Source organism: Falco biarmicus, chromosome 15 (genome assembly GCF_023638135.1).
Source record: "Falco biarmicus isolate bFalBia1 chromosome 15, bFalBia1.pri, whole genome shotgun sequence".
Taxonomy (NCBI): Eukaryota; Metazoa; Chordata; class Aves; order Falconiformes; family Falconidae; genus Falco; species Falco biarmicus.
The window spans coordinates 21,988,385-22,012,788 of NC_079302.1; the positions used below are offsets into that span (position 1 = coordinate 21,988,385).

General features: G+C 45.0%; 1 protein-coding gene across 2 annotated transcripts; it reads left to right on the top strand.

The window, feature by feature from the left end:
• The first annotated feature begins 240 nt into the window (after window positions 1–240).
• Window positions 241–23,364, top strand: RFWD3 (ring finger and WD repeat domain 3). Of its 2 annotated transcripts, none has more exons than XM_056360788.1 (12): window positions 241–600; window positions 2,750–3,122; window positions 4,491–4,726; window positions 6,408–6,508; window positions 6,610–6,807; window positions 8,823–8,914; window positions 11,071–11,185; window positions 16,177–16,405; window positions 17,583–17,733; window positions 19,947–20,123; window positions 20,747–20,961; window positions 21,496–22,485. In XM_056360788.1, exons 2-12 carry the CDS (start codon window positions 2,752–2,754, stop codon window positions 21,858–21,860), a joined length of 2,250 nt encoding a protein of 749 aa, XP_056216763.1. In that variant the 5' UTR covers window positions 241–600; window positions 2,750–2,751; the 3' UTR covers window positions 21,861–22,485. The 2 variants fall into 2 exon arrangements, with proteins under 2 accessions (XP_056216763.1, XP_056216764.1); XM_056360789.1 differs by having other exon boundaries at window positions 243–3,122; window positions 21,496–21,713; window positions 22,344–23,364.
• The last annotated feature ends 1,040 nt before the right edge of the window (window positions 23,365–24,404 follow it).

Below are 24,404 nucleotides of genomic sequence, written 5' to 3' on the forward strand. Positions count from 1 at the left end.
GCCTGGGATCTCCTCAGAGGCAGCCAGGGCACCCCATCTCAGGCCCTGCCCCCGAGGGGCCGCCCCCAGGGAGCTCCAGGGGAGGCCGGCAGGAACCCCGGTTGCTAGGGGGATCAAGAGGGACGGGACACGGCCAGCGTCCCCTCAGGCCTGCCGCTGCCCGCGGGCTGCTGGGGCCGGGCTCCCTCAACGCTCCCTCGGGGCCCTGCAGGCCCCGCCGCCATGGTAGGGCCCCGCCGCCATGGTAGGGCCCCGCCGCCATGGTAGGGCCCCGCCCACCTCGGCCCCAGTTTGAATCCGCTGGGGCTCCCGCTCTTTTCGCCCCTGCGGCGGCTCCCCCAATGGAAACTCACATCCCGGCGCTCGCCCCACCCCCTGCAGCGCCTGCGTTCTCTCCACCCAATCAGCCGTGCCCGCCCTACGGCACTCTGGCCAATCAGAGCAGACCCTGCCTGTGAGCCTTCACCCGCCCTTCCGTCGGGGAGACGGACAGAGTGGTTGGCCAATAAGAAAGGCGGGTCAGGACGCTGGTTGCCCAATAGAAGCGGGCACAGACGTGGTGGCGCGGTGCTGGAGCAGGACGGTTGTGCCTACTGGCAGGTGAGCGAAGGGTCCCGGCCCCGGTCCCCGTCCCCTAGGCCGCCTCCCCCGGCCCGGCGTCCCAGAGCCCCGCAGGCGCGGCTGGACCCCGGCGGCCGGGGATGGAACGCGGGTCCTGCCACGGCTCGGCCCATTCCGGCGGCCTGTGCGATGGCGGGCCCGGGCGCTCGGGCTGGCGGGGGAGAGGCCGCCCCGCCCCGCTCCGCGCCGCTTGTGTGGTCGGTTGTTATTTAAGACACGGGAGCGCCGCGGAGAGCCGCGAGTAAACCCGCGTGTGCCGAGCTGTGAGGCCTTGGCCGTTTATTTTGGGTTACGGTGAAGCAGGTGCCGCGCAGTGACTGGGGGGGGCCGGAGGGGCCTGGGCAGCGCCCGGGGCTTCTGCTTCGGCCTCCGGGTCGGTGCCCGGGGACTCCCGTGGCGCTGCCCGGCCCCGCGGGCTCTGCCCCCGGTGATCCCCGGTTCGGGGGGCACTGCCGGCACTGCGGGGGGCGCCGCGGGCACTGGCTGGCTGGGCGCCCCGGCCTTGCCCCCCCTCAAAGCCTCTGAGGCTGAGTGGTGAAAACGTCTGTGTTAACAGCTCTTTACAATTTTGTTTTATTAAGACATACGCAGCATTTTAATCCGTGCTGGGGTGGATGTATACACTTGGTTTAAGTCTCACAATTTATGGGGAAATTGAAGGGTCTGTTCTACACGGCAACTTTTATCACGACTGTGAATTCAGCACTGTAGCAGCAGCACCTGATCACTGACAGCTTCATACCTTGCCTGTTCCTGGGGGAGGTGGCATTTCACATCTATTTTTGGCCAAACTTCGAAGGAATTGGGCATTAGGATAAGAATTACAGAGCAATTCATAAGTCAGAATGTCTTAAAAGGTCTATAAAAATATTTGGCTATTATTACATCCCCCTCTAGTAATTCTTGTGTAGATTTTTCTAGTTATTCTTTGTACTAAAAGCAGCCTTTGCCCTGTTTGCACAGTACCTAGCCTAATAAATTTTGGTGTGTGCTTCGGACTCTTAAGTAGCACTAAAGGTCTGCAATTCCCAAGGCCTTTCAGGTTTATGATTGCCTAGGTATTTTTTGAGAATGTGAATGACCTTCAGCAGCTTGCAGGCTTTAATTCACACACCTCCTGCAAAAAAGGACTTTTTTTTGTTGTTGTTATTTGGTTTGGTTTTTTGTTGTGCATCTATTTATTCAATTAATGAAATAATATTCAACTTTTTTGTGTTGTAAGACTGCCTGTAGAACACAGTGATTAAAGCGCTCTAATTTGGTGGCCGACAGCAGCATAATAATTAGCAATGCACAGACTGTTGTCTCCTCTGGTTTTCTCCAAAACCTAAGGTAGCCCTTCTGTTTAGGAGGTAACCAGAAGCCTTTTATCCCAGAGGTGTTTGTAGGGTAGCCATCCCTAAATAATATATATGAGGCTTTACTGCAAGTTTCATGTTTATCTAGTCTCAGGCTGATATGGAATAACAAATGCTGATGCTGTAGGCAACTTGCTACCTGTAACGTCTCAGTTGTGCGTTCTGCTATGATAACCCTTTCTGGGTTTGCACAGTGTTGGTGAATATAAAGCACCTGAAAGGCCTGTTAAGTGAGCTGTGGGTGAGGGTCGATGTCATCCGTTGCCATAACGGAATGTTATTCAAAGAAACTTGAAAATAAACTCACCTCCTGAGAGCAGTGAAACAAAGGACTGCATTGTAGAGCTGCTTGTGTCTGTATTTGTGGGTGTTTGTGCAGTGGAGAATCTCTCAAATATTTCCAAATTCTGTTCTCCAAGATCCATGTGAATTTACTGGCAAGTATATGATGCCAGCAAGAAATCCTTAACTTCCCACGTTCATCCAAAGGCTTACTTAAGTCAGCTTTGCGATGTACCTTTGTGCTAGCTGCTGTTGAGCCAAAGACTTCAAGCCCGGACCTCTGGGAGGGTGCTGCTGTGCTGTGCCAGCGCATGTACGGGTATCGACTTGAGGTGGTTTAGCTCTGCTGCAAGAGGATAAATTTTTTCTTGAGTCTGAAATAAAGGCTTTTGTAGTAGCTGACAGCTGCATCCGATGCTTGCTACAGTCTGGCTTGAAGTCGTGTGCATGCTTGCAAATAAATACTGGTTTTCTTCAACTCTTTGCAGAAATGGCTCAAGAAGAGATGCAAGTTGATCTGCAACCTGTGGCTGGTTACCCTGTGGAGAACCTCAGGACGCTTCCCACAGAGCCCTCTGCTCCCGCAGCACCTTCGTCCAGCGCTCCGGTGCTTGGTGAGGGAGGTGGCAGCAGTACGGTTCTTCCTGCTGATGACGCTGTTGTCACAGCGAATGGTGGCACAAGGGCGGCAGCTGCTGAGCCTGACCCGCAGCCGAGTCCTGCTGCGCCTCGGGGCAGGCTGCGAAGGCAGCTAGGGGTACTTGATCTGCATGAGCTGCTGTGGGTGCCGCAGCATCCGCGAGTGAGAAGAGTTAACAGGCAGCAGAGGATTGGTGGTTCCCAGAGGACAGTCAGTGCCAGGTAAAGCAGAAATTAAATTGGGTCTGAACTGTTATCAGGTCTGGCATCAGTTTAAATCCGCCTTGCTTCCTGGCTTATAGAGCCCGGCTCAGTCCGGGTGTGTGCTGGTGACCAGATTCTGAGCCCCTCACATACCTTTTAAGCTCAGCAATAGCACTGTGCTTTCTGATCTCTTCTCATAGGATCTTTGCTCCTCTTAAGTGAATCCCCCTGTTTCTTGTGTTGGCAGTGGTAGTGTTGACTCCTGTGTCCTTCTACACTTCCCATCTTGCTTGCAGAGCTTCTGCGCCCACCATTCCCTCTGTTCTGCCAGATTCCTGTCGGTGCTTCCTTCAGCAGTGCTGACTCTCAGCAGTTCCAGCCAGGATTTAGCTCAGTGGAGCTTGTGCTCTGTTTTGCATTTCACCATTGATTTGGGGACTGCCTGATTAAATTTTCTGGTGACATTTGCTGCAGAAACTTTTGCAAACATGCAAACTAGTATTTTTCTGTAGGTTTTTTTGTTACCTCCAGGCAAAGAAAAAAATACTCTGTGTTTAATACATTTGTGATGGGTTTAAAGGGTGATTCAGAGTAGGAATGCTCTCCAGCTGGAAAGACATCTCTGTTTCTGGTTGGTTTGTTTTTTTGTCTCATCTTTGTAGCTTTTGTAAATGCTGAGGGCGAAATTATAATTAACTGGAGCATTGCGTTTAAATTCAGTGAGACCAAGAACTCCTCTCCTCCCGGATGGTTAAACATAACTGTACTGTTTGCCCTTGGATTGCACCTGAAGGTCACTGTAGTTCTCAAAGCTAGAAGGCAAGCTGAAAAGCTTCTCTTTTGAATCTGAGGGATAATTAAGATAGCTGAACTGAATGGGGGGAGAGGGGAGGATGTTTCTATCCAGGGATGAAGTTCCAGTAGAAAAGAAGAGGGAAAGCAGAAAACCCAGGCACCAAGTAGTCAATGGAATGAGACTCGAACACAAGCCTCATGCATCTAAAGTTACCAATGGCTATGGGAACCAGGCTTGAGGACTGAAGGTACCGATAAGGAGTTCCTTAGGCTATTGGTGAACAATACTTCTTTGCTTTTCTTCTCTCCAGTCCCACCCCACCCCAAAAGAAAGCAGTATCGTAACCAGAAAGAGATTTTCTTTGAGCTGAGCAAAATGAAGTGTTGCTGTGTGGTACTGCTGGTGGTTCATAAAACGGGCCATTGTATGGGATTGCCCTGCTACTAGAGAAAGTCTGTCTTGATAACTTTGCTACCTTCCTATGGCTGTCAGAGCCTAGCAATTTTACTGCAAACAAGTGTGGAGAAACGTGCCAAGTCTTTAGCTTACCTGTAATAACTGGCTTTTATTTCTTGTTTTCCCGGACTCAGGGCAGCATTGGACCGCTACTTTCAAGTCAGCAGGACCCAGGAGCCAGCTACAGGACAAGTTCTGCGCCTGGAGCCCTTGCCTATCATGAGAGACAACCAGGAACACAGCTCTGATGAAACAGTAGAACTGAGCGACTCCGACAGCAGCACTTCTGAGGAGGAAGAGGAAGCGGTGGAGGCTGCAGCACCACTGTTACCATCAGCCCAGGAGATGCCTCCAGCAGCGAGCTCAGGAGGTTTGTGCTGTGGTTGAGCTGTGTAGCGACAGATTGCAGAAACTCATCTTGCTGTTTCAAAACTCAGTGGGGAAACCCTTTCAAGCTTCACAACAGATAGTGTTAAGAGATGATTATGCCACAGCTGTTGGGAGCTGATTGCTACCACAAGGCTTTCCAGCAAGCAGTTCCTAAGAGCACTAGTGGCAATAGGTGATTGCTACTGTAATGTTGAATACAATCTTTTTGCTATTTGCAGGCTGCTACTTATAAATAATCCCGGAAATATACAGAGTAACTTCAAGTTCAGAGATTATTACCATGCTTCTGCAGTTGTATATTGTCAAGGAGCATTACTGAAGTCATCAAGTTGCACCTTGGAGATCAGCAGTGCTTTCAGTATTTTTTTAGTTATTTGGGATTTCAGTCTGCTTTGGTTCAGAGGTTTTCTTTTCATTCCTGCAACTCCTTGTGACATTTAACTGAGGAGATGGAGCTTAGGACAGTGGGCTTCTTGGTTGGCGTCTTTCCTGTGCTTTTTCTGGCTCGCCATCCTTTATCTAGTTCGCAGGCTGCCATGCACTTCAGTGACATTGCGATGAACGCAAGCAGTTTATGTAAGAGTGACAAATTGTTAACTTGCTAGTCAACGTTATTGATGCCCAGAGAATATGAGAACAAGATTAGGTTATTTTACTTCAGTCTCTAAGAAATGTCCTTATGTTTCACAGTCTGCCCTTAGTTTTGTTATTGATTGGCCAGCCCACCATGACACCTTTTTTTGAGGGTACATCTATGAGGTGTCTTTTGAACAGATGAATTTGCTTGCTCTGAGCTAGTCTTACACGTGACAGGAGCTCAAGCTGTTAAGTGCTGTCTAATATTGTGTGAACATATGCTCTCTGTTGGGTTTTCTGGAATTCCCTTTGCCTTTTTTGCTTATATAAAGCCACTGGTTCCTCTTCAGCCCAGAACCTTAGAGGCTGAAATCTTCATTGACATTGGCCAGGGTTATCTGCCTTGAATACTAAATGTGACTAACGGCGCTGTCGTTTTGTGAGGAGATATTGGGGACACAATGATATCTGCTCCTTTTATAGTATGCTGGTGGTGGTAATACAAATTTAGCTTTTCTGTGTGCCCATGCTTCAACAGAAGGGCGAACAGAGGCCCACCACAAAAACATATGGCCCAACAGAATTGCTAGTTCGGACAACAACCAGCTGGAAAACCACTTAAGTCGGGGTGAACGGAAAGATAGCATACGGTAAATGCTTTCTTGGCATATGAAATATGCATGCTTAGATCCCTTGGCAAAATAACTTCTGCATGTTGGTTGTTTGTCTTTCTCTGGGCATAACAACGCAGGGGTGTAACCTTATATCAGCATAAATGTAGACCTGTATGCAGATGTGTTTGTTTCGAGCAGGTTAGAAAATCCAGTTAACAACGTTTGTCTTTTTCACTGAAATTCTGCTGCTTTTTATAAAAGAAAACATAAAATTCTTCAGCAATACTGTTGACGAATAGAAGGGCTTACACACAGACTGCCTGACCTGCCTTATCCAGGGCACTGATCTGAAGCTTTGTATGTTACCTGTGCAGTTGTGCTGCTTACCTTATGCCTTGGTGATTTCAGGTCAAGAAGAACTCCTTTTTACTCCTGTTATATATCAGTTTATTTAAGCAATGCTTTCTTTAGTTTCCAGTCTGATCCAGGCAGAGCTGCCTCAAGCTTTGTCTCAAGCTTCTGCAGAACGTGGAAGTAATGAAGATGAAGAGGCTGAGGTCCAGGAAAAGCAGGTAAGGTGACCTAAATGCTTTTGGAGACAGATTAAATAGGATAAATGGTGCCTTTGTCTAAAAAAAAGTGTTGTGTGTTTTTTCTTAATTTTTAATCCTAGAGGACTCCAGTAAAGAAACTGGAGCCACCAGTTTGTGTTGCGCCACGAGACGAGGAGGAAGGGGATACCTGTACTATCTGCTTTGAGCAGTGGACCAACACCGGGAACCACCGTCTCTCAGCGCTGCGGTGCGGACACCTGTTTGGTTACACGTGCATTGAAAGGTGGCTGAAGGGACAGGCAGGGAAATGCCCCCAGGTAACATGGATCTTTATGTGCGCTGGAAGGGGCTTGCTGTTGGGTAACTTCTGCTGCAGGTGTGGTCACCGTAACTGCTCTAACCGCTTGCTGCGTGAAGAGTCCACCTTTGTCTGCTGTCAGAAATAACAAAAATCACCATTATTGTGATGTAGCTAGGCCAGGAACAACTAGCACTACTTTAAAGGGGGAATTCTGACTTGGATTTTCTTCCTGAAGTATTTTTGAGTAGCAGACACAGAAGTTGGAGAGTTCAAGTGTTAAACCTGTGTAAGTGGTTTCAGAACACTGCACTGTGGTCCCAGAGTGTAGCAATGGCAGACAGATTCCTAGAATCAATTAACTAAGCGTAAAGAGTATGTTATTGGACAAGAAATCAATGTTTGAGAACTGTTTTCAGCTGGTTAATCTTCCGTTTTGAACTGCATCTGCTTTTGCAGGCTTTAAGCAGATCAGGTTGTTTAAGGTACCTTGCAGAGAGTAAACTGAGAAACAAGTTGCATCCTTTAATGTCCATTTGTGATGATAGATCTGCTCTTTAAGGTGCTCTTTTCAGCTTTGTTTGCATGGGTAATACTGATCCCTTTCAATTAGGTCTGTGCTTCTGTGATGTGTTTCCATTCCTTATTCCTTTTCTCCAGAAAGCAATGTTGACAAAAAAATAGGGCAACGAGTACCTGGTAAATAGGGTTCAGTTCTGCTGCTTTCTGACTCGGTGGCTGGAAGCTCAGGATTTCTTTGGCTTTGTCATTTTGAGAACCTTCATGGTCTTGCTTGACTTTGTGCAGGATTCCCTCCTCTCAGCAAGAAACTTCCTGTTGACGTGCACTCTGATGAAACCTAAAGAATCACTGTTGCCATAGCAAAGGCCCAAACCTTATTTTTAACACTGTCAATACTGTGTAAGCTTTTCTTCACCTACTCTGGCCCCAGACAGAATTCTCAGAGGCCTTCCAGGCATCTTTACTTTTTGGAATTCTGTGACTGCTTTCTTCTTGAATCCTAAATACACATAAGGGGTGCTTGCTTCCTCTTTTTCTTCTGGTGATGTAATTACTGAAAACTTTGTGGGAGAACTTGGTCTGGTGAGAACGTTGCAGCTAAATCATCCTCCCTTCATTCTCAGTCGCTGTCCTTTTGCAACTGGGCGTCCTCTGATTGAATAGCACAGAGTTGCTGTGCGTGGTGCTCTGTATACTAAGTGGCTTGAGTGCAAGTTGCTGTGAAATTGCAGCGTTCTTGCTTGGGCCAGTGACAGCTGCCGGCTGCCAGGAGGGCTGTCTTAGCCACTTACTGCTCTGCAAGGCAGCCCTTTATGAAGGGAGAGGGATTATCTGATCTGAAACTGTTGCTCATGATATCTTCACGCTACTAAATAATAGAGAAGCCTGCATTTTAAGCGCACATAGTAATTTAGTGTTCAGCAGAGGTTACTAGAGCTGAGTATTCACTGCCTCTTTTCTGATCCGCAAAGTGTATTAGCGAAGCAGTGAGCTTCCAGATGGTATCGTTTCTTCCAAGTCTCAACTCAGGGGGAAGTATTATCTCTTATTTTTAAGATGAACCTAAAGTACAAAGTGGTCATAGCCGGGTGCACGAAGTTATTGAAATATATCCCTGTGTATCGCTGAAATCGGTGAGATGTCGGTGTTTCCTACTGACACTGGAATGCTTTTATGGATTTGGGCCTATGGGATTTGATTAAAGGAGTATAGTAGATAAATAACAGTTGGGAGAATACTCAGGGATTTCTAAATCCTTGTCTGTTGGGCAGCCCGTATTAATCTTTTCAAAACAGAAGTTGGGCTAGTGTTTTGTTTTTAGATCTTTTTGCCCTCCTTTGTCTGGTGGTTGTTGGTTTTTTTTGTCCCTGGAACTTAGCTGACCGGGCTGCGTTGCTGATGCTTCAAGAAATTAAAAATTGCTTTAACAATTTTTCAAAACAGTACCTAGCAACGTGTAGAGGTGCATTGGTTAAATTCTCATAGATGAACTGAACTTGTCTTTTCTTTCAGTGCAATAAGAAGGCAAAACGTTCTGACATTGTGATCCTGTATGCTTGCAATTTGAAAGCGCTGGATACGAGTGAGCAGGAACGCATGAAAAGGTATGGAGTCTCCATGTGAAGATACGGCCTCACTGACTGCATGCTACTGAAAGCTGCAGTCTAGCTTCTACTTCATGCTTTAATTTCCTGTATTGTCTAAAGCAATTTGTGCATTCCCTTGGAGATTATCAGGAGTATGGCAGGCTTAACAAACCAAGGCCTTGCCGTATTGCATGTGTCTTACCCAGGAGAATTTTCTTTTGGAACAGAATTCTTGAGTTTGTGCTTTGCGGCACTGAAATAGAAAAAACTCTCTTGTGCTGTATCCTGAAATCTCATCATGGAGAACATGCAGAGTTGTTGCCAAAAAGCTGTTTATTGCTAATTCATCATTAAATGAGAAAAGCGAGGCATAGTTAAAATGCAAGGGTCTTGAATAGCTGACCTTTTCTGCTGTCTTTTCTGCATGCATTAAACGGAGTAACCTCTCGCATGAATCGCTTTCCATCTTGCTTTGTCAAACTCTTCATGTAGCTTTACTTACAAAAGGTCAGCAAGCATTACTATGACTCTGCTTCCCCCCTCCAAGTTTAAAATGTAGACTTACTGAAAAAAGGAAAAGCAGGTATGAAAATGGGGATTAATTTCTGTTCAGTAAGATGCTGTCACAGTTACTATCCTGAAATTAGAAGGCTGCAGATATCTGGGTTCTCCTGAATCTTGTAGTGAATAGAATTTAATTGGGGTCTTCACATATCTCTAACTAGACTGCTAGTCTTTCAACAGAAACCTCACTGTCCTGGTAATTACTGATCAGAAATTATTGAGGAGAAACTGTCACGAAGGGAAAAATATCTCTTCTGTCCAGATTGCCCCTGCCTGATGGTGTTTGAACTGTACCTTTAGAAGGGTCACACTTCTTTTACTGGATTGACGTTGCAAAACAAATGATAAATAAGACGTTTTTTTCAAAAGCACAGAAAGCATTTCGGTGTTTAAATCTTACCTGTCACAGAGAGGTAGTTGTCTAACTGCTGCTTGTGTCTCAGAATCTTGCTGCAGCCATTCCCCACTTGCCCTAACCTCCTCTGCCCCCTGTTTTTGTTGGGAGGCAGACACCAATGACTGCCTCAGTCCAGGGAAGTAGCTGGCAGCGGCTGCTTCGTGGCACACAGTCACCAGTGGAGGACAAATGTGAACACTGGTGCATGCATCAATATTGTTTGCACATAGCCTTGTTATTGGGTATAAGATCATGGGCTTTGTTTTTCACATTCAAAAGAGCCAGCCTTCAGGCTCTGGGTACTTATATAAAGAATGTCTTTGCGGTGGTTAAATAGAGCATTTCACCTGTTTCTTCTGCAGGAAGGAAAAAATCATGTGCAGAAGCTGTAGGGAAATGACAGAATTCTGTGCTTGGTCAACGTGCAAAGCTAGGTCTGTACATTTAGAAGGTTCTTAGGCAAGCTGGGGTCTCCCTGCACAGGAACTAGTGAAACGACTGGAATACTGTAGCTTTTGAAGTGCAGAATGCAGTGGTCAACGTTATAGACCAAATGTACAGATAATTTTAAGGAATACTGGTATTTTTTCTTCCTCTTTAACTATTCTTTCATGTGCAAAGCCTCTATGAGAGAGAAATGGAAGTATGTTACCAAAACTGCTGCTGTTAAATGGTGTTTATGCGCTTTTTAGGCTTAAGGTGAGGTAGCAAGTATGGCTTCTATATGGGCATTCACAGAGAATTTATCTGTATCTGTCTGTTTCTGGTACAGCTATCTTTTCCTGAAACACACAATTAGTTACTGGTAGTAGAAACACGTGTGAAGATCTTGCTGTGTTATGACTTGCTGTATTACTGACATGGTATATTGTGTGGACATTGGTGGTAGAGAATTTGCTAAACTGTTTCTGTAGGAAAAAACCAAACTGATTTCTCTTTCAGTCTACTAAATTAGTACATTTGCAGAGGGTGAGAAGAAAGGCTGCTGTTTCTATGGAACAATAGTTGAGTGAGTCATGCACTACAGTTGTATAACTGAGAACATCTTGAGGTGAATGTACTGGATGAGTGTGGTACCAGATTTTCTGTTACTTTTGAATTTGCCTGAACAGAACTTGTTTTGGAATGAAGCCTGAGGATAGGAGTTGACAGCCCAGAGAAGCATCCTAGATGATACCTAGTCCTAAGGATTGCTTTTCTCTTGTTTCTCTAGTTCTTTAGCAAAGGAGCAAATGTTGCGGAGACAGGCAGAGCTGGAATCTGCACAGAGCCGTCTCCAGTTGCAGGTTTTGACCGACGAATGCAGCAAACTCCGCAAGCAAGTTCAGGTGAGCCTCATGCTACCAATACACAGAGGATTCCCTTTCTCTTCAGCCTGTCTTTTGTACGTTCCCTTAGGGGACTGAGAAGGCAGGCTTCCACTTTTAATAAGCAGCAAGATTTAGTAAACGCAATTGGTGAATCATCAGGATTCACCTGAACATCCCATGCTGGCGTACTCACGTGTACTATCTAACACCAATCTTTTTTTTGCGTTCTTCTAAGACTTCATCAAAGTTGGAAGCACAGCTTCGCAGTAAAGGGTGTCTTTTGGCTGATTATATTGGAGGCTGCTCCTTGGGTTTTGTGGTGCCTGGAAAGGCCTGATAATACAGCATCAAACTCGAGGCCTTAAGTTTTCTCTTAGGTGCATCGAAGTAAGCTTTGAAAATTGCTCTAGTAAATGTGTGGTGGTACTGATTATCACTAGTTAGTCAAGAGTCTTTGAGAAGTGGTTTATGAAGCGGTATGACTGCTTGCAAAAAAACAAAGAAAACAACAATCCCCCACTATTGTTTTTTGTGAAGGTCAGTCAGCATTCTACTTGAGCACCTTCTGGTCCCATGAGACCTGGCCTGTCAGCGGGGTAGGCTATATGCATGGGCTGAACAGCTGCTAACAGGCACCTCTGTCCCCTTAGAATACAAATTACTGAAAATAAATGACCGATTGCTAATCGTCTGCTTCCTGTCTGGCTTATGCAGTACTGTGATATGTTGTAACCCATCACAGCTGCTTTTGCAGAATTCCTATGAATGGTGGACTCTACTGGTGCTTCCAACTGAATTATCTGGCATGTTCCACTACTGCTAGGTTTTCCAGCAGTCTGTTTCATAGCCAGTTTGCTGCTTTTTTTTTCTTTTGTGTGAAGTAGAAGCTATCTAATCTCTTGCTGTCTAGTAACTCACTTAATTTTGTACTCTTCTCTACTTCTGGATTTTTTTATAGCCTCGGCTATTCATGTCTGTACATTAAGCAACATCCTCTTTGCTGAAGTCTTCCTGTGTGATGTAAGATAAGTCTTTTATAAATTGTTTGCTTAAATTCCTGCATGAAGCTGTAAGCTTATCAGAGCTAATAAGAAAATGGGTCCACTTTAAAGTTTGGTTCAAGAAAAATGTGAATAAGATAAAACTGCAGGTCTGTAATGTCCCTTTGCAGTTCTTTTGGTGTTAAATGATAGAGTGTCCAGTCTAATGGAATTGAAGTTGCATGTTATAAAGATTAAGCACCCTGTGTTCTTTAAGCTCTGTTTCAGTATTTATACTGCATTCATCACTGTCCTATAGTGGTTAATGTGAATGCTGGAAGCAATTTTAAGGTGCTTGTTTATACTATGAATAAACTGAAAGTAAAACAATTTGCTGGGGAGCAGAAAAATCAGCAGGAAGTGTGGAATAAATCTCTAAGTTGTTTGATTAGATTTTGAGCATATGCCTAACGAGTTCCTTCTCTTATGAGAGGTTATTTAGTAAGCAACTACTTGCATAGAATTGTTGAGGTTGGAAGGGACCCTGCAGTTTTCGAGCCCAACGCAAGCTGGTTCACTTCAGCATTGGGCTGGGTTGCTGAGGGCACTGTCATGCCAGGTGTTGAGTGTATGAGAGCAGATCACACATCCTCTCTGGACATCCCACTGTTTGACTATCCTCATTGAGAAGCCTTTTTTTTTTTTCTCCCCCCCCCAATCAGAACTTGCCTTGTTAAATCTTGAGTCTGTTGCCCTGCTCCTTTCAGCAAGCAAGGCTACTGCTGGCACAAGAAAACATGTTTAACTGGCATACAAAGCTGTAAGTCAACATAGAAAACCAAGTGCTGTGGGATTTCAAAAGAAATGCGCGAAATCTCCCTATGCTCAAAGGGACGTTTGATACGGCAAGGTTCAGTTGTAGTTGTGATGTTCAGTGGTTGCATACAAGCCTTGGCGTCTGAAGCCTTATGGAGAGCAAACGCCATTGGTTTCCCCCCAGAAGTCATTATGTGAGGTGATTTTTTTTTTTTTTTTTTTTTTTGTTCCTAATGTGCTTGAAAGCTGTGCCTCAGCAGCAGTCATGTCACAAGTTGTGAACTTTTTTTAGGTTTGTACACGTTTTTCTCTGCTGTTGTCCATTGTACTTTGTTATTCAAGTGTTTAAGATGAGGCTAGAAAAGTGATGTTTTTTTTAAGTCTTTAGCTACATGAAAATGTATGAGGAAAGGAACTTGGGAGTTGAGGGGAGAGAGGGTAGGTGGCAAACTAAAACTCTGGAAGAAATCTGTCAGCAGTGTTGTTTCTGTACGTAAGCCTGCAGTGTGCGCTGTGCTGAGCTGTATGCTGCACGGCAGGGTCAGGCTTGCGTTTTGGAAGCAGTGCTACTGAAGCCAGCCTTTTGCCTGAAGTTTTTTTTCCTTTGCGAGCACAAAGAAGTTGAGGATCAGATGTGAGCTGCTGCCGTACTCTTGAATCTGCCAAAATTTTCAGTGAAAGTTATCTAACAATAAGCAAACCATCTCTGGCTTCTGGCATGAATACCACTGATGGAGTGGGTAGGAGATTGATTTTTTGTGAGTGGGAAACAGTAGCTCTGTGTATGGAGCAGTGAAGGGAGGACTGGCAGGGTGATGACAGGAGATAGCACACTGCTGTGGAGAAGAATGCAAGTGTCATTGTGAGCCTTGCAGAAATTGGTTTATATTGCTTGATGTATTGGAAAAGCTTTTCTAATAGGATTTTCAGAGCATCGAAAAGGAATTGGATGGCAAAATGTGAATAAAAATTTTTGAACCTAATACACTTAGAAAAAGTTTAGGCTAATGGTTTTATTGCATAAAAATCTTTGATCTTTTTGATCTTTGTGTCCCCCTCCAGTGGATCCCTAGGGAAGATCTAAAGAGGTAAAAGCCAGTATTTCATTCAGTTGTTACTTGTAGTGAAGCAGATTAAAAATACTCGGTGTCCCTTGGACTGAATTTGAACCTGAACCAAAGGAAGGTAGAATGCCTGGAGTGCTGCACCGCAGCTTGCGGTTGTACAGCCACGTGATTATCTCTATTAAATGCAAGGCTGGGGCCGTGTAGTGCAAAATAGCAGGTATGGCTTCTGTGAGAGGTCTGTGGGAGCGCAGCCAGAGAGGGAGGCAGTTATCAGATGGCTGTCAGTCTTTAAAGCTTCATATCAGCTATTAAGACTGTAACCTAATACCCAAAAGAAAACTGTTCTGAATTTGTTGTAGCTAGTGGTCTTCCTGTTCATTGTGCTCTTCTACTTCTTATGCATACTGCTCAGGAAGGCTTCTGCTGTGGATCCTCTCCTTTCCCCAACCTGTGTGACTGTTCATCTCTGCAATGGCAAGCTGACATCTAGGAGGTGGTCATAGTGGGTGCGGGGAGATGCATGTGCCCTCGAGGCCCTTGGGTAACACTGGGCATCGGGAAAACCCTGCAGAGCTGCTTAACAGAAGGTGTAGGATTGCATTACCTTTTCGAATACATTTACTTTTTTAATAACTGGTGTAAAAGTTGAGTGCAGGTGACAAGGAGAGGTTTGTAAACTCCCCAGAGCAACAAATAATTTTAATGTATTCTGATAATCGGTGGTGGTATCCTCCTGCCACTTAGAAATAATGAGTTTATTAAATTTTTGATTAAAAGTCACTTTCTTCCAAGTTACCTGTGTTTTCACTGACTTCTTACTCTAAGCCCAAAGCTATAGCTTCCATCATAAGCATCGTAGCACCCCCACACTACATCTTCCCAGGTTGTTTTTCTTTTGCCTTTTTGTTCTGATGGGATCATCTTGAGTCTTCAGTTTTTATTTTTGTATTTATGTTTTTTATTGCCTTGGGGAATTTGCAATGCACTTGATGCAAAACAGATCAGACCTCTGTAAAATATCAGAATTGCTCTCCTCTCAGGCAGTTTCCAAAAGTTATAGGTCTTGATGATAACTATGAATGTAGAGCTTGATCTTTGATCTTGCCTCTTTGAGGACTGCTGCCTTTGCTTAGATGTGAGTTAAGTGGTAGTGGCTGCTTCAATATTGAAGCTAGCTTGCAGTCTACTAATATATTCGTAACATCACTCTTGTGGCCCTTAATTGTTTAAAAATTACATGCTATCTGAGGCATAATCTATGTTGCTTGGACAACAGAAAACAAGTAGCAATTTCCTTAATATATATGTTCCCTCTAATATCCCTGGGGTTCTGTACTGTCTGGTTTTGACCTTGGATTACAACAAGCTGGTTAAAATGCCTTTTTGGGGGGCATTTTTGGTTGACTCATAATATACCACTGCTACTGCTGGCATACCCAGCCCAGCTCACCCTGAGGATCTCTGTGGAAAGAGGAAATCTAGGAATACCTTGTTGCTGATGGAAGCTGTCCTTGGTCATGTCTCTGCTGAGCATCCTTGAGCATTCATCAGTGGAGGTGGAGGAAAAGGTGGGAGGAGGTGGCGGAAAACAGGGCTGGAGCTCTTGAGAGTTGTGTCGTTCCTGGAATTTGCTGCCCAGGGTTTACAAGAAAAGAACAAGGTCATCTTCATTAGACTGACTTGTTTCCTGCAACGCCCTTTATGTTGAAACTTGGGCTTTTATTTTTTTATAGGGTATTCTGGAAATTCTGGAAAATGGGTTTTAATTGACTTTCTCTTGTGGTTTAGCTGCATGTAATACTTGGCAGTTTGTTCTCTTCTAAACAGCATTGATCTGGTAATAATTGTTACTGGCTTTTATGTGTTGCCCAAGAGTCCTCTCTTTCACAGGGTCTAATACATACAATAACAGACTGTGAGTATGTTCTGCCAGAACATGCATAGCATTTGAATGCTTTTGTTGCTTGCTGTCATAGTGGACTTGGAAATCCAGCATTTCAGGAACAGCGTGGAGATGGGACCATATTTTCTCTCTTTGTCTAAGAACAAGCACAGATGGATCATCTGGAGCAGATAGGACAGAAGGTTTCATTGCCAGCAACACATTGAAGCTCTCTGGTGGTTTTTTTTTTTCTTTTCTTTGCAGGAGCTGAAGGCTTTGGTAACCCAGCACAATGTGAGTGCTTCTCAGCAACCTGGCAGCTCCTGCATCTGCCTCCCCAGCAGCCTGCCCTCCAGCCAGAGCCAGCGCAAGTACCACTTGGAAAAGGTTTTTGTGGTGTCTCAGACTGGGAACTGTCGAGTAATGGCATACTGTGACTCGCTGAGTTGTCTTGTGGTATCACAGCCTTCTCCCCAGTCTACTTTTATTCCTGGTAATTAAGCAAGTCAAGATTTGGGGGTTCAAAGGTGAAAGCTGAATGTGTTTTCTACCTGCTTCTGCTTTTCTCTTTGACCTTTGCATGTGCCTTGTCAACTGGGAATACTCATAAGACTTCCTGTAGTTCATCTGGCCCCTGCATTGGGAGCTGCTGTCTAGTGAGGTAGCTAGTTTCCCTCATTGCTTCTACGGCAGAATCCTAGCAGAGGGTCTCTGGCTCTTCTGCTGAAGCGCCACATCCACAGGAAGGTAAAAGGCATGTCCGGTACTCCTTGCAAAGGTGGGCCTTCTGAAGCAACAAGGGGCTAGTGCACTAGGGCCTGCAGAGAAGCTTCCAGTGCCTGAGTGAGAAATCCCCAAACTGTAGGTGGATCTCTCCACATGCAGCTGATTTGTCAATACTCTTTAAAAGAAAAACCAAAAGCAATGAATTTTTAATATGAATGCTAGGAGCACTGTTTCCCAGTGAGGAAATAGGAAGCCAAGAAGTCACGGGCAGTCCTGGGTTTGTTTGGCTGTTATGGCCAGGAGCAAGTGACCTGACATCTGGACCAGTGCCAGCTTGCTTTTGCAGCGAAATAGTTGTAGCATTAGAAGTCTGAGAGAGTTTATTAGCAAAGTACTTCAATGCTTTCTGAATGATGAAGCTTACTTTATTTGGTAAATGGTTTTGAGATTAATATGCCTTATATAGGCGTAACGAAATTGTTTTCTGCATTCAACTGACCTTATTTTTCTGGCTTTCTGGGGCCAGGCGATGAGTCTCTGAATGGAAGATTTGTGGTGACTCTTGTAGAACACAGGTTAAGTTCACCTGTAACCATTCTTTGCAGTGACGCTTGTTCTCTTAAATAGCCATGTAATCCTACTGTGTGCTTTTATCTAGGCAAGAGTATCTTTGAAGAAACTGGCTAAAGAGCAGCAGGCTTTTGTAACAAGAATTGTTAACACTGATATTGAATTTCCTCTTGCTGGCTGGGATCCTTAAGGATTTAGCCCTGTGCCATTTGAACTAAGGAATGATTTGTGGCAGTTCTTTTCCAGAACAGCAAGTGACTCTTACACGTTCGTCCCACCACAGGCTTCAGTGCAGACATTGTAGTTGTGGCAGAGAATTGCTAGTTTTACACGTATGCCACTTTGCGATAACCTGCTTTGTTCTTCTGTGACAGGTTGTGGTGTTAAGATGATGAGTGTGGCCAACCTGAAGAGCAGTCAGTACATCCCCATCCATACTAAACAGATTCGGGGACTGGCTTTTGGCAATAGAGCAGATGGCTTGCTGCTCTCTGCTGCTCTGGACAACACTCTCAAACTTACCAGGTGAGTCCTGCTGGGGTGAACAACCTGTCCCAGTAGAGTTCTGCAAGAGACTGGATTGGATTTTGTTCCGTCTTAATAGAGATGTCTTGCAGCACTTGCTGTTCTGCTTTCCAAAAGGTGTTGTTAAGATGAGATCAGGTCTGCATACTCTTCCTGTGTGTGGGAATTAACAGAGGGGAAGACTTGTTCATGCTTTCAGGTCGTTTAGGTGGAGGTGTTACAGAGCTACCTGTCTGTGATACTTTTCCCATGGAGAACTTGGTGGAAAAACAGTAATTCAGCATGGATTGGCCAAGTTACGTTGAGAACAAATGTAACATAATGTATAGATGTGAAATTTACTGTCCACTCGGTTTTCTGTTACTGCAGGGAAGTGTGAAGCATGGGGACTTGTATGGCATAAACCAGAAACAAGGCATGGTTAGTTTGGGCACTTTCTTCCCTGCATTAGTGTTGGCTTCTCCCATTTTAAACTTGCAGAGCCTGGAGTTCATCTGGGACATGAAATGTGTAAACAGCATTGTTGAGCATGTACTAGAGGAACACAGGTTCTCTAGGGCTAGCAGATTGGAGACTAATTATGCAGAAGCTGAAAAAAATGTCTCCAGGCCTGTTAGAATTTACAGCCTATGAGTATGCTTTTCTTGCTGCTCTGCTGCTTTTCAGTCTTAAGCTTAAGCTGCTTGTTAGTCGATTGATTCTTACTGAGTTACATGAACATCTTTATGCACATCTTTCTGTCAGTTAGTGTAGGGTTAGGCAGCATTTGTGTCTGTTATACAGCTGATTAGTCCCAGTTCTTTCCCACCAGTGAAGAAATGAAGAGAACTTAATCCTACACCAAAAATGTAAAGAATGTTGTTTTCCTGTTACCGTGTTGAAATGTTTGCTAGGCTAGCTAAAAGTAAACAAAACTGTCTGATGCTAAATTCAGCATGTCAGACTTCTAACCAATGCAGCTGATACCATTTCAAGGTTTAATCTGGGGAGTGGCTTCTCATCACAGTATCTGCTCCATACTTAACTCCCATGTCTGCCTCTCACTGCCTGGTTGGCTGCGTTGGAACTTGTGATCCTCTTTTGTGCTTGATCCCAGAAGGTCTTGGAGTTACATGCTTGCTTCAGCAGCATCTTCATACTTCTTTTAGACGCCCCCTGAAAGAAAAGTCCCCCTTTAGTCATCTTTCTTCCCTTGTTACTGACTTCATAGTCATCCTACCAAAAGGAATTAATCCAAGATGTCCCTAAATCTCCTGTTCTGGCTTGCAAGTTTTTAAAACAGCACCATGACTTTGTGGTCGGGTTGTTTTGTGGAGGTTTTTTCCTGTTGTTTTAAACCAGTCACTGTTCTGATACTAAACTCCGTTTCCCCAGCCAGGTTTGTCTTTGCAATTGTTCCCCTTATGTTTACCTGGGAGCAAATACTTGCTTCTCTGGATTTCTGAGCATGATCATCTTCCCCAGGGAGAAACTCATGTGTTGTAAAGGTTATCCGGAGTTATGATGATATGTGCTGTCTTCTGTCTTACACTGTTCTCCATGTGCTAAGCCTATATTGACAACACTGCTCTTTGTAAATACATCCTAATCAGACACCAGCTTCACCTGCTCTTCTGGGTTGCACCCCTCTATGTACTTCCCTATTCTTCTGTCTACAAATCGTTTCTAAAGAATTAACACTATAAACGTGCTTTTAGTTGTCTTTACCTCCCTCGCTGCCTTGCTCTTGCTTAAATCTGGTTCTTTTGAGGCATAAGCACTGTTCCTCTTGTGCAAAAAGAGGGCAATAATTAATGAGAGATGTAATCCGAAGAGACGAGCCCCTGTGATCTCTGGAATATGCAATGTGACAGGATTACACTAGAGTCATGTCTCCTAATTTTTTCCAGAAAAGTAACTTGGCTTTCTTGTGCCAGTAAGGCAGCTGAGACCATGCTCGGAGACTTCCTTTCCCAGTCTTCAAAGATCGATCTGGAAAAAGAAGCACTGGCATGGAAGAATTATGTATCATTTGATAATATCCAAGTGATTTCTGTTTAGATTTTCCAGTTTCATGTCTGGAGTAAAGGAGGAGTTAATTCAGAATTCAGTCTAAAGAGACTTGAATTTCTGTCTAAAGACTTGAAAAAGCTAGATATGCTTACTTTAATTATGCTATTTTCTCATCAGTAGATGCTTGCGCAATGGGCCAACACTTTACTTTTCCCCTGCAGCTTGGCAACAAATACTGTGGTGCAGACATACAATACTGGCCGTCCTGTCTGGAGCTGCTGCTGGTGTCTCGATGATACAAACTACATCTACGCTGGCTTGGTCAATGGCTCTATCATGGTATATGATTTGAGAGACACAAACTCTCATGTCCAGGAACTAGTCCCTCAGAAGTCCAGGTATGGCATAAGGATTTTTCATTCCTGTCAACTTCACTAATATATATTAAGCTAAACATAGCTTCTTCCATAAACCACACAGCAATTGTAATAGTTTAAATTGTTTTATGTGAATCTCTTGTTCAAGAATTCAAATGTAGCACAGATGTGAGAAGTCTCTCATAAGGTTGTGTGGTATTTGTATAACTTAGTATGAGTGCTTGGCACCTGCATCTTTTTAAGGTGTACAGTGGTCAGAAATGGACCTACCAGTGCAACCCAAGCAGGAGAACTGACGTTGTTTTGGAGCAGAATTTAATATTTAGTTTGGAAAGGACAAATTACAAAGAGGTGTGAGATGCTGGTACTTCCATCTTTTCTACTTGGGGGGAATCAAATGCTGATTTACACGCACCTGATGTGTGCTGTCTGCTTCTTTGAAACATAAGGTTCAGCAGTTAAGTTGAATTTCATTTATTCTTGACAAACCCATTGGAGTTCCTTGCTGGAAGGACCATTTTTAGCCTGCTTAGGCCCTTTTTTTGCAGTGTGGTTGGAGAGACTGAAGCTCTGAAGCAGTGAGGCTTCAGAACACCAGTACAGCTGCAGCTGGCAGCCCTGACTCTTGGTAATCACACTTTCAGATGCCCTATGGTATCGCTGTCCTATCTGCCCCGGATGGCCTCAGCATCGCTGCCTTGTGGTGGAATATTAGCCGGGAGCTTGGAAGGAGCCTGCTTTTGGGAACGGAAAGCTGGCAACACCTACCGGCCTCATCACCTGCCACTGGAACCTGGGGGATGCATCGACATTCAAACAGAGATCACCACACGGCACTGCCTTGCAACATACAGGCCTAGTATGTAACGGCGCGCATCCGCAATGCGCTCTTCATTGCTGCTCTGGGCTGCTGATTGCAGAGTTCAACACTGGCTTTGCTGAGGGCACAGCAGAAATGTAGTCCCTGCCCTAGCCAGAGCAATGAGTGTCTGCATGTAGATAGGAGTTGGGTGAGGGCAAAAGCAGGCAGCTGCAGGGGGTGTTCACAGAATCACAGCACGGTCAGGGCTGGAAGGGACCTCTGGAGACCACCTAGTCCAGCCCCTGCTGAAGCAGCTCTCCTAGAGCAGGCTGCACAGAGTCATGTCAGGCGGGTTTTGAATGTCTCCGTAGAAGGAGACCCCACAGCCTGTCTGGGCAGCCTGGCCCAGTGCTCTGTCACACTCGCAGTAAAGAAGTTCTTTCACATACGTAGGTGGAAATTCCTGTGTTGCAGTTTCTGTCCATTGCTCCTTGTCCTGTGTTGCCTGTATTCCTACAGTTCAAGCTTGTCTGCAATTAAATTTTCCAATGTTTACCTTTTTTGTTGTGTTTTTTTTTTCCTGCCACATAGGTAAAAATAACCCATGTGTGCATTGTGCCGTGATGGAACTGACTTGCAGCCCGCTGACAGAGGCCTCTGAAGATGTGGTGTGTTCTTCTAACCTGGTTCAGACTTTGAGTGCTGGGCCCACCTGCAAGTTGCTGACCAAGAATGCCATTTTTCAGAGTCCGGAGGAGGATGGCAGCGTCTTTGTGTGTGCCGGTAATGAGGCATCCAATTCTGCCCTGGTATGTCTCCCTCCTTTCAGTGTGGTGGAGGGGTTTATTGCAATTCTTAAGAGAGAAGCCTTATCAGTTGCAGCATTGGTGTGTTTTGTTGGGAATTGTCACTCACATTACCTTGTGCAGGTTGGTATGTTGTACTTGCTACAGTAGGTGTAACTTTCTGATAGCGTGGGGTGCTTGGTATTAGCTAAAGCCTGTGGTCCACATCCATCGAAAAGAATGTAGGCAGTGAGCCCCTGTTGTCCACCAGAGGAAGACAGTTGGGCACTGTAAGTGCTCTAACAGGCTTGGTGGGATAGCTGAAGTGGTAAGTGCCGTGAGGGATGGATGCATGTGCTTTGGCAGTGATGGGGAAGATAAGAAGGGTTGCCCTTCATATGAAAAAGCAGCTCAGCTGCAGAGGATGGACAACGGGCTGCATGAGAGCTCACGTGTCAGGCTCAGAGGAGAAGGCAGTCGGGGTGACATCGTGCTGCAAGTCTGTTAAAAGACCATCCCAGCAGGGTGTGAAAGTAGAGAAAGGGACCTATAAGTAAGTGGAGGAAAATTTTTTTTTTTTTCTCTCAAGAGAGGAAGTTCTGTTCTGGATGGGAGGGGAGAATCCTGCAGTCTTTGATCTTGTCTGTCCCACAGCTATGGGATGCTGGAAGCGGCTCCTTGCTGCAGAAGCTGCAGGCTGACCTGCCTGTGCTGGATATCTGCCCCTTGGAAGTGAACCAAACCCACCTCCTGGCTACTCTGACTGAGAAGACGGTGAAGATCTACAAGTGGCAGTGAGAGTGGTCCCCTTCACTTGCCACAGAGAGGCTTTCCAAACATGCTGCTGATTAACCCTACGTGACTGCTTGGCCCCAGACTGCTGTCTTGCACGTGGTGTGTATAGGAGACATGAACCACTACAGCAGATTTCTGGCAGTAGGCAGGAGCTGGGATGGGCTGATGCCTGGAGCAATTTGTTCTTGCTCCATCTTTCTCTTTAGGCCTGCCCTTATTTCTTCTTTGGTCAGTTTTCTTCAGTCAAACTCTGCAAGCTGTCTCAGCACAGCAGTAATTCTTGGACTGTCTCCAGCATGTCTTGCTGCTTATTTTCCAGTGTTAGTATGGCACAGGGACTTGCAGATCTCTTCTAGGATTCAAGGAACTAAGAGGAACTTGAAGACCTGAGACTCCCACTGCACTTTCTTGTGGAGTCCTGCTGTGATTACTGGGTGATGAAAAGGTGGCGATATTGGCATCTCGCTAGTGTTGCTGATACTCAGTGTGAAAGCAAGTTCGCTGCTATAAGGAACACACTCCCATGTTCTTGTGAAGTTCTAGGGTTAGTTGGAAGTTATTCCCTAATGAGGGCAGACCTTGTTTTGTGGCCACGGAGAGAACAGGCTGGGAAAACCTACAGAGAACCTTTATCTTTTGTGTGTAGGTGGGTTTTTTTTTCCCCCATGAGCATATAATTTGCACTTAATTCCTTACTACTTTGCCCCCATTTCCTTTCCTTTCTCTTTTCTCTGCTTTACCTGCAAGCAAACTTAGATGTTTTGGCTGTGGAAAATGAAACTGGAGAAGCAGAAGTAAAGAGGAGGGAGATGATTCTTGTACTGTTGACTGCTGCAGTTCCGTGGTGCCCTTCCTTAAAGACAGCAACATACTGAAACAGCCAGTACCTTGGAAAACAATACTGGCTGCTTTTTTTTTTTTTTTTCTTTGAGGAACCTGTGAAAATTCAGGGATTTCATGAGCTTGCTTTCACTGACCTTGTTTTGTGTCCCTTTAGTCATAGTTGCTAGCTCCCCAGCCAGTCACAGCCAGCTTCCAGTTGTATTTGTGCAGAAGTGTGCTGCAGACTCACTGGGTTATGTGACTCTGAGCCCCTCAGGTGGGATCGCAGCTCGTGTGCTGGACAGGTGGGCTCTTGGCTTCCTTAGCATAAATATGCTGAGGGGATCATGAAAGAGTACTTTACTTTCCTTAAACATAAAATGAAACTTAACTTGCAAGGATGTTGGAAGCTGCAAGAGGAGAGTCCCCTGTGCTGGAAGTGTATCCCTTGGCACGTCTCTGGCAGTGGTAAGCAGCATCTGTCCTGTTTGGATTGAGTATGCCACCACTTAAACTGCCAGAATAATTTTATTTTCTGAAGTCTGGGGCTTGCACAGTATGATCCTGTTTGTCTTCCCTCTTAAGCAGAGATCTTCTCAATCTTATTTTTAACTTTATATTTTTATGTATAATATCTTGTTCCTGTATTTTTATATACTGTAAAAATAAAGTGTTTATAGTTATCAAATATAACTGGTGCTGCTATACTTCAAAAATGTGTCAATATATACTGCATATCCTGTGAACATAACCAGGTAACCCCGTGTGCAGGTAGGTTTTCTTGTTCTTTGTATTGCTTCTGAGTGACACTGAGCTTCGGACTGAAGTAGTGGTGGCTTTTGGTGAATGATGAGTCCTTGCTGAACCACACTGCTCTGAGCAGGTGAGGGGGAAGAAAAGGGTTGAGCGAAGTCAGGCCGTGTACCTGGAACATCCTTTGAACTGGAAATAAACTCACTCGTGTGAGACTCTGGCATTTCAACAATGATCAGGAACAAAAGGTTAGTAGGAAGAATAACACTGTGAGAAGGTCTCCAGTAAAGCCAGCTAAAACCAGGAGGAGCAGGCTGCTCTCTGCTGGCTTGGTGCAATGAGCTG

What these genes read in the sequence shown, in the direction of transcription:
- RFWD3 (XM_056360788.1), top strand. Translation starts at nt 2,752, where the DNA reads ATGGCTCAAGAAGAGATGCAAGTTGATCTGCAACCTGTGGCTGGTTAC. An exon ending in CAGAGGACAGTCAGTGCCAG is followed by an intron (nt 3,123 to 4,490) that starts GTAAAGCAGAAA and finishes TCCCGGACTCAG; the next exon opens with GGCAGCATTGGACCGCTACT. An exon ending in AGGCAGGGAAATGCCCCCAG is followed by an intron (nt 6,808 to 8,822) that starts GTAACATGGATC and finishes CTTTTCTTTCAG; the next exon opens with TGCAATAAGAAGGCAAAACG.